Here is an 8894-nt window from a genome sequence, read left to right on the forward strand (position 1 = left end):
GGAGTGCAGTGGTGCGATCTTGGCTCTCTGCAACCTCCACCTTCTGGGTTCAAGCGATTCTCCTGCCTCAGCCTCCCAAGTAGCTGGGATTACAGATGCGCACCACCACGCCCAACTAATTTTTGTATTTTTAGTAGAGATGGGGGTTTCACCATGTTGACCAGGGTGGTGTTGAACTCCTGGCTTCAAGTGATCTGCCTGCCTAGGCCTCCCAAAGTACTGGGATTACAGGTGTGAGCCACCGTGCCTGGCCTCTGTTGGTCTTACTTCTCTTAGTTTGTCTGGCCCCTGAAGCACCTGAATTGAGACCTCTCTTTTTCTGTCTGGTGAATGCAAATGGTATCAAGTTCCCCATTATTTGAGTTTTTCTCCTTTTTTTGTGGGGGGCGGGGAGCTGCCCTGATTCTTGTTCCTACTGAAGCAGCCCGATTCCAGGACTAATGCGTTTTCTTAGTTTTCTATCCCACACCAGAATTGGGAGGCTCCAGCCAATAAAGACAGATTTATCTTTGTTTATTCTTTACAGAGACAAGGTCCCACTGTGTCACCCAGGCTGGAGTGCAGAGGTGTGATCATGGCTCACTGCAGCCTTGAACTCCTGGGCTCAAGAGATCCTCCCACCTCAGCCTCCCGAGTAGCTGGGACCACAGGCATGTGTCCCCATGCCCAGCTAATTATTTTATTTTTTTAAAGTTTTTCTGAGACGGAGTCTCCCTCTGTCACCCAGGTTGGAGTGCGGCGGTGCCATCTCGGCTCACTGCAACCTCCGCCTCCTGGGTTCAAGTGACTCTCCTGCCTCAGCCTCCTGAGTAGCTGGCATTACAGGCACGCGCCACCATGCCTGGCTAATTTTTAAAATTTTAGTAGAAACCGGCTTTCGCTATATTGCCCGGGCTCAAGCGATCTTATGAGCCACCACACCACATCCAGCTTCATTTTCTTTTCTTTACTGAACTTGTTACCATCAGAGTGTAAGCTCTATGAGGGCAGGAATTTTTGTCTGTCTTGTTCTCTCTTTGTCACCAGTGCCTGACACACCCCAGGAAGAACAGGATGGGTCTGTGGGCTCCTAAAGGGAGCCAGGGGACCCCTAGTACATCTGCTGACGTGATGAGGCCCCCTCGAGCCAGCCTAGCTTTTTTTTTTTTTTTTTTTTTTGAGATGGAGTCTGGCTCTGTCACGCAGGCTGGAGTGCAGTGGTGTGATCTTGGCTCACTGAAACCTCTGCCTCCCAGGTTCAAGCAATTCTCCTGTCTCATCCTTCAGAGTAGTTGGGATTACAGGCACCCCACCACCACACCCGGCTAATTTTGTATTTTTAGTAGAGACGGGGGGGAGGGGCTTTCACCATGTTGACCAGGCTGGTCTCAAACTCCTGACCTTAGGTGATCTACCCGCCTCGGCCTTCAAAAGTGCTACGATTATAGGGGTAAGCCACTGTGCCCGGCCCTAGCCTAGCTTTTGTAGCACGCAACTGTCTCCTTTTTATACGCCCTAAAGAATCTATTTTTGAACTCCTTGTTTCTGCACTGTCCTTCTTAGGCCAAGACATTCAGGGTGCTTTACTTGTCAAACCAGGGAAAGGAGAAAACTCCTGTGCCTTTCGAGGCCAGTCATTCCCCCACCTCCTCACTCAGGGAACTGTCACACCAGGAACCGCCGAGGGGCACAGCCTGTTTCAGACCAGAAAGGTCGGAGGCCACCCACGGCCCTCAGGATGGCGCCTGCCTGCCTGCCTGGCAACAGTGACCCCTCAGTGCAGTGACAATGGGCCCATTTTCTCCTCTGGATGAACAAGGAGGGGGGTTGTTTGTACAAAGGAAAGGCAGGCTGGGGCCTGTCTGCGCTCAAGAATAAACCGGATGATTTCCTGGCCTGGGTCCTTCATCCTTTCATCCTGGCTTGGGGGCAAGAGGGAGGCCCTCTGTGTTATCTGTGCCTCATGGCAGGGTCCTGCTGGGCCAGGTGGCATCTAGGGAGCATGTGCAAAGCACTCTCTACACCGATTGCGTCTAATCTTCGAGTTCCCTGTAGACATAAGCTTTGTCCTCATTTTACAGCTGTGGAAAGTGAGGCCCAGGCCAGGTGTGGGGCTCACGCCTGTAATCCCAACACTTTGGGAGGCTGAGATGGGTGGATCACCTGAGGTCAGGAGTTCGAGACCAGCCTGGCCAACATGGTGAAACCCCGTCTCTCCTAAAAATACTGAAATTAGCCAGGTGTGGTGGCGGGCACCTGTAATCCCAGCTACTCAAGAAGAATTGCTTGAACCCGGGAGGCGGAGGCTGCACTGAGTGGAGATCGCACCACTGCACTCCAGCCTGGGCAACAGAGTGAGACTCGGTCTCAGAGAAAAAAACAAAAAACAATAACAGCAACAACAACAACAACAAAACCAGAGGCCCAGAGGTGTGAAGGGAACACACTCCAGGTCTGGAAGGTCAGGGCCACTTTCAATTTGGGGGGAAGTTACTGCTCAAATTCTGTTTTCTTTCTTTTTGTTTTTAGAGAGACAAAAGTCTCACTGTTGCCCAGGCTAGAGTGCAATGGTGTGATCACAACTCACTGCAGCCTCAAAATCCTGGGCTCGGCTGGGCACAGTGGCTCACACCTATAATCTCAGCATTTTGGGAGGCCAAGGCAGGTGGATCACCTGAGGCCAGGAGTTTGAGACCAGCCTGGACAACATGGTGAAACTCCGTTTCTGCTAAAAATGCAAAAATTAACTGGGTATGGCGGCGCATGCGTGTAATCCCAGCTACTCGGGAGTTTGAGACAGGAGAATTACTTGAACCCGGGAGATGAAGGCTGTAGTGAGCCGAGACTGCGCCACTGCAATCCAGCTTGGGTGACAGAGGGAGACTCCCTCTAAAAAAAAAATCCTGGGCTCAAGCTATCCTGCCACCTCAGCCTGCCAAGTAGCTGGGACCACAGGCATATGCCACCATGCCTCGCTGAGTTTTTTGCATTTTTTCTAGAGATAAGGTCTCATTACATTGCCCAGGCTGGTCTTGAACTCCTGGCCTCAAGTGATCCTCCTGCATTGGCCTCCCAAGAAATCCTTACTAAACATGTAGAAATGAGATGCCAAAACAGCACTTCAATAATAGTGGTTATATTTTATAGTTCTCTACACAGACAAAAAAAAAAAAAATGCTGCTTGTAACACTCATAGACATGAAAGTATTTCTCTGCCTATTTAAATAATTCTGGATTGCAGTGAGCCCTCAGGATTTTGGCAGCCAGATGTCACCATGGTTTCTCATAAAACTGATGATGTTACATCAGTGGTGGCTTGAATCAAGACACTGGGTTGCCTATAACCTACAGATTGGTTTCAGACTCCAAAGGCAACCTCTTTTTTTTTTTTTTTGAGATGGAGTCTGGCTCTGCCACTCTGCCACTCTGCCACCCAGGCTGGAATACGGTGGTATGATCTTGGCTCACTGCAACCTCCGCCTCCAGGGTTCAAGTGATTCTCCTGCCTCAGCCTCCCGAGTAGCTGGGACTACAGGCATGCATCACCATGCCCAGCTGTTTATTATTATTATTATTTTTTTAGTAGAGATGGGGTTTCACCATGTTGGCCAGGCTGGTCTTGAACTCCTGACCTCATGATCTGCCTGACTTGGCCTCCCAAAGTGCTGGGATTACAGGTGTGAGCCACTGCGCCTGACCTCTTTTTTAAGTTATTTATTTATTTATTGAGACAGAGTCTCACTCTGTTGCCCAGGCCCGGGTGCCATGGTGTGGTCTTGGTTCACTGCATCCTCTGCCTCCCAGGTTCAAGTGATTCTTTTGCCTCAGCCTCCGGAGTAGCTGGGATTACAGGCGCCCACCACCGTGCCTGGCTTTTTTTTGTTGTTCTTTTTTTTTTTTGATAACAAAGTCTTGCTCCTGTCCCCCAGTCTGGAGTGCAATGGCGTGATTTCGGCTCCCTGCAACCTCTGCCTCCGAGGTTCAAGCAATTCTCCTGCCTCAGCCTCCCGAGTAGCTGGGATTATAGGCGGGTACCACCACGCCCGGCTAATTTTTTGTATTTTTAGTAGAGATGGGGTTTCACCATGTTGGCCAGGCTGGTCTCGAACTGCTGACCTCATGATCTGCCCGCCTCGGCCTCCCAAAGTGCTGTTATTACAGGCGTGAGCCACCGTGTCTGGCTAATTTTTGTGTTTATAGTAGAGACAGGGTTTCACCATGTTGGCCAGGCTGGTCTCGAACTGCTGACCTCATGATCTGCCTGACTTGGCCTCCCAAAGTGCTGGGATTACAGGCGTGAGCCACCGCGCCTGGCCAGTTTATTTATTTTTTAAGAGGCGGGGTCTTGCTCTGTAACCCAGGCTGGAGTACAGTAGTACAGTGATGCAATCATAGCTCACTGCAGCCTCTAACTCCCGGGCTCAAGCAATCCTCCTGCCTCAGCCTCCCGAGTAGGTGGGATTACAGGAACACACCACCATGCCTGGCTAATTTTTTTTGTTTTTTGTAGAGATGGGGGGGTCTCACTATGTTGCACAGGCTGGTCTCAAACTCCTGGGCTCAAGTGATCTTCCTGCCCTGGATTCCCAAAGTGTTAGGATTATAGGCATGAGCCACTGTGCTCAGGCAAGGCAACTTCTGACAATATAATTGTGCTGTGGGCGACGTAAGGCCAGGCTTGGAGAAGGCTCCGATTGATGATCCTTAGTTCTGGGGGAATGGTGGGTCCCCACACAGGGCCCATGTTGCAAGTCCTGGGAAACCCACCCGTGTTAGCGGGCAGGTATATCCGATGTCTCTGTTGAAGGCCTTCGGTGAGGTGGCTTCGTCCCTTGAGGTTTATGTCTGGGATCAGGGCTGCTCCTCCACTTGGGGTCACAACCTCTGGCTCACCACCTTGTCAGGAGCGAGCCCACTAAGTCACATTTAAGGCCTGAAAACCAACAACAAAACATCTATAAAGACAGAAGTCCTGGGACTGGCTTCTAATGACCGCCAGTGACAAGCCTTGTGGGGCAGTGAGCAGAGGTGTCCCTCATGCTCAGCTCAGTCCCCGTGGGGTTGCAGGACCTGCCCTTGGAGGTGGGCCTGGGAAGGAGGTCTTGAGGCCCCAGGACCTGGGTTTTTTTTTTTTTTTTCTTTTTGAGATGGAGTCTTGCTCTGTCACCCAGGCTGGAATGCAGTGGTGCGATCTTGGCTCACTGCAACCTCCACCTCCCGGGTTCCAGAGGTTCTCCTGCCTCAGCTTCCTGAGAAGCTGGAATTACAGGCACCCACCACCATGCCCAGCTAATTTTTGTATTTTTTAGTAGAGACGGGGTTTCACCACATTGGTCAAGCTGGTCTCGAACTCCTGACCTCGTGATCTGCCCACCTCGGCCTCCCAAAGTGCTGGCATTACAGGTGTGAGCCACTGTGCCCAGCCCACCTGGGGCTTTTTTGTTGTTGTACAATAGAAACAGGGTCTCTATATGTTCCCCAGGCTGGTCCAAACTCCTGGGCTCAAGTGATCCTCCCACCTAGACCTCCCAAAGTGTGGGATTTCAGGCATGAGCCGCTGTGGCTGGTCAGAACCTGGGGCCCTTTTTGAACTTTGATTCCTCAGCAATTTTGTCAGCCCTGGCTGGGGCTGCGAAGCCCCCATGAAGCCCAGAGAGGGAAAGGGACCTGGCCAGGGTCACACGGGAATCATGCCTCAAGCCTCCCTAACCACGGACTTGTCTCCACCCAGGGCATTTCATCCCCTGCAGGGCGGTGGCCTGCCCCTCCTCCTGGCAGCCAGGAAGGGATGCGACGCCACAGGGATCTGGCTGTGTCCCAGGCCCTGTGGGGCTGGCAGTTGAGTAAGCAGTCAGGCTGGGCGCAGCCATCCCTCCCCTTCCCCTCCCCTCGCTTCCCCTCTCCCCCACCATCCACTGTCGGCTAGCACAGTGCATTCATGCAGCTGGGCCCCACCCCGTCTCCAGAGGCACCTCCCGCTAGCAACAGTCTCCCTAGGCACGACACAGCTAACAGAAGGCCCGGCAGGCAGGACTCTGGGACAGACGCAGGCCAGGTGAGCGACTGAACAAGGGGCAGTTGGCCAGGGTGGGCTTGCGGGAGTCCCCACTTTGACCTCTCTCCCTTCCAGCTGCCCAGAGAGCCCAGACCCAGCATGGACGCTGTGGACGCCACCATGGAGAAACTCCAGGCGCAGTGCCTGTCCCGCGGGGCCTCAGGCATCCAGGGCCTGGCCAGGTGAGCTGTCCCCCCTCGCCTTCCTGACCCTGGCCCCTGAGACCACTGTTCCAACCGTGTCCCCTGTCCCCAGGTTTTTCCGCCAACTAGACCGGGACGGGAGCAGATCCCTGGACGCTGACGAGTTCCGGCGGGGTCTGGCCAAACTCGGGCTGGTGCTGGACCAGGCGGAGGCAGAGGGTGTGTGCAGGAGGTGGGACCGTGACGGCAGCGGGACGCTGGATCTGGAGGAGTTCCTTCGGGCGCTGCGGGTGAGCCCCCACCTCGCAGTCAAGGCGTGTGGCCTGGGCGTGAGGCGACAGAGGATGCTGTGATGTGGAGACAGGGGACTCCTCCCCAAGAGCTGCTAAGAGGCGCCTGCTAGGGCTGACAGCCCCGGTGCTCTGCAGTGTCTTGGGGGTCTTGGGGGTTTGGGTCTGCTATCCAGCACCCGCAGTCACCACCTCCTGTCCTAGCCCCCCATGTCCCAGGCCCGGGAGGCAGTCATCGCAGCTGCATTTGCCAAGCTGGACCGCAGTGGGGACGGCGTAGTGACAGTGGATGACCTCCGCGGGGCGTACAGTGGCCGTGCCCACCCCAAGGTGCGCAGTGGGGAGTGGACCGAGGATGAGGTGCTGCGCTGCTTCCTGGACAACTTCGACTCCTCTGAGAAGGATGGGCAGGTGGGTGTCTGCGCAGGGGGTCCCCTCCCCAGGCAGTTCCTGGGCCGCCCCCTCACGGCCCTCTGTTTCCAGGTCACGCTGGCGGAATTCCAGGACTACTACAGCGGCGTGAGTGCCTCCATGAACACAGATGAGGAGTTCGTGGCCATGATGACAAGTGCCTGGCAGCTGTGAGCAGCTCCGGGCTTAGCCCTGCTGCCCTGGCCTGTCACTCCCCACCCTCGCTGGAGACCTCCCTTCCCTGGGCCTCTTCTCTCCTGGGCAGCCACACCACAGAGCGGGAAGAGGCAGGTGGGGGAACGGAGGCTGCAGGACCGGCTAGACCAGGTCCCTGCTGGGCCACCAGGGGGAGGTGGGACAAAGGTCCTAACACGAGTCACTGGCTCAGGACCCCAGGGAGAAAAGCTGTCCCCTCCCACACCATGCTGACCTGAGGCCTTACAGCCCCTGCGGATGCCCCCGCCAAGGTCCCCTGATCCCCCCACCCGGCCTGCTGCTCCCCCACCCCTCCCTTGCACGTCCCCCAGGAAGCCAGGTGACCCCGGGTGGGAGGCTGTGTGTGGAGGCTATCCTGGAAGGCAGTCTGGACCTGCCCATGTGTGGAGCGACAGGCAAGGGGGCATCCTAACCTCAGAAACCAAAAAAAAAAGCCTTTGAGAAAAACATCTGTAAAACATCAACCCCCAATCAGAAGATGGCAATGGGGAATAAAATAGTAGTTCACATGTCCAGCGAGCCCTGTGTCTACACTCTCATGAGCAGCCCGAGGCTGGGAGCCCTCGGCGGGGGCAGAAGACCTGCAGGGCCCTGCAGCAGGGGTTGGGGGTAAAGTGTGGGTGGCGGTGGAGAGACCAGGGCTGTGGCTGGATTCCAGTGCTGGTGACACGTGGGGTGGGAGCATGAGGCCCCAGGCTGCCGGAGGTCCTGGCCCGGGGAGGTGGAGGCCATTCCTGGTCCGGGGCTTCCTGAGGCCCCTGGCGCATGCAGAGGCTGGGGTTTTAGTTAAAAGTTTAATGTAGTTCCCAAATACATTTCATATGACAATCTTACATAAATGTTCCAAAACACATGGGCGTTATCTCGTTGTACTCGTCACTAGCTGGCTAAGGCTTAAAGCAGAGACGTGTGACTGGGTCTCTCGGGAGGGCCTCTGGTTCTTCCCTGGCTCAGGCTTGCTGGGGGCTGTGGGCCAGGGCTCTGGCGACCTAGAGGTGTGGGCGGCACAGCTGCCGGAGGTCTTCTCTCAACCCTCCGAGGGTGCGGCTGGGAGATTTCCTCTGAAGTCCCAAAGAGGCCCTGTGCCCAGGGGACCTCCTCCTCAGCCTCCCTAGGTGGGTGGTGCCAGCTGGCTCTTGGTCACACCCCAGGGTCAGGTGGGCACAGGCGTCCACTCCAGTGTGCTGCGTGCTTGTGAGACGGTCTATTCTGGGATCAGCCCCCTGGCTCTTCCACCAAGACCTGGTGAGGGTACCCCTCTGCCTCTCGGAGGCCCCTGGCCCTGGACAGTCCTGTGGGCAGTGACACCTGCGGCTGGGGAAGGGATGGCCAACAGCGGGAAGCAGTTTGCGCCTGGTGCCTGATGATGGTGAACCACGTGACAGATGGAGACAGGAGTCAGGGGACCCTGGGGACCCTTCCAGGTCCAGTGACCTTTTCCTAGATAGGCACTCTCCAGGCCTAGGACAGACAGGGCCCCAAATCCTCATCACCCCGTGACTCAGCCTGGAGGTACCTGGGGTGGGAAACAAGTGACCCCCCAACCTCAGAGGCCAGAACCACAGGTCGGGGACAGGGACCTCAACGGAGCTGTGCCTGCTCAACGCTCCAGAGCATCTTAACCTAAGAAACCAAAACAAAGCCTTTGAAAATAAAAAGATGTAAAATATACACCCCCAATCAGAGAGGGGAAGTGGGAAATGAAGAGAGTAGTTAACAGCATGTCCAGTGGGCCCAGTGTCTACACTCAGAGCAGTCCCCAGGCTGGGCGGGGGTCCCAGGACTGTAGTCGGGGAGTCC

General features: G+C 55.4%; 1 protein-coding gene across 2 annotated transcripts; it reads left to right on the top strand.

The window, feature by feature from the left end:
- The first annotated feature begins 5107 nt into the window (after positions 1-5107).
- CAPS (calcyphosine) lies at positions 5108-7945 on the top strand. 2 transcript variants are annotated; one of them, XM_011943509.1, is made up of 5 exons: positions 5108-6034; positions 6110-6216; positions 6290-6467; positions 6672-6878; positions 6951-7945. In XM_011943509.1, the coding sequence occupies exons 1-5, from the start codon at positions 5918-5920 to the stop codon at positions 7050-7052; spliced, it is 711 nt and encodes a 236-aa protein (XP_011798899.1). In that variant the 5' UTR covers positions 5108-5917; the 3' UTR covers positions 7053-7945. The 2 variants fall into 2 exon arrangements, with proteins under 2 accessions (XP_011798899.1, XP_011798900.1); XM_011943510.1 differs by having other exon boundaries at positions 6672-6797.
- Positions 7946-8894: the final 949 nt, after the last annotated feature.

This window comes from Colobus angolensis, unplaced genomic scaffold (genome assembly GCF_000951035.1).
Source record: "Colobus angolensis palliatus isolate OR3802 unplaced genomic scaffold, Cang.pa_1.0 Scaffold22, whole genome shotgun sequence".
Lineage (NCBI taxonomy): Eukaryota > Metazoa > Chordata > Mammalia > Primates > Cercopithecidae > Colobus > Colobus angolensis.

Coding starts and splice junctions, on each gene's coding strand:
- CAPS (XM_011943509.1), top strand. CDS start 5,918: ATGCAGCTGGGCCCCACCCCGTCTCCAGAGGCACCTCCCGCTAGCAAC. Junction 6,035..6,109: donor CTGGGACAGACGCAGGCCAG/GTGAGCGACTGA, acceptor TCTCCCTTCCAG/CTGCCCAGAGAGCCCAGACC. Junction 6,879..6,950: donor CCTCTGAGAAGGATGGGCAG/GTGGGTGTCTGC, acceptor CTCTGTTTCCAG/GTCACGCTGGCGGAATTCCA.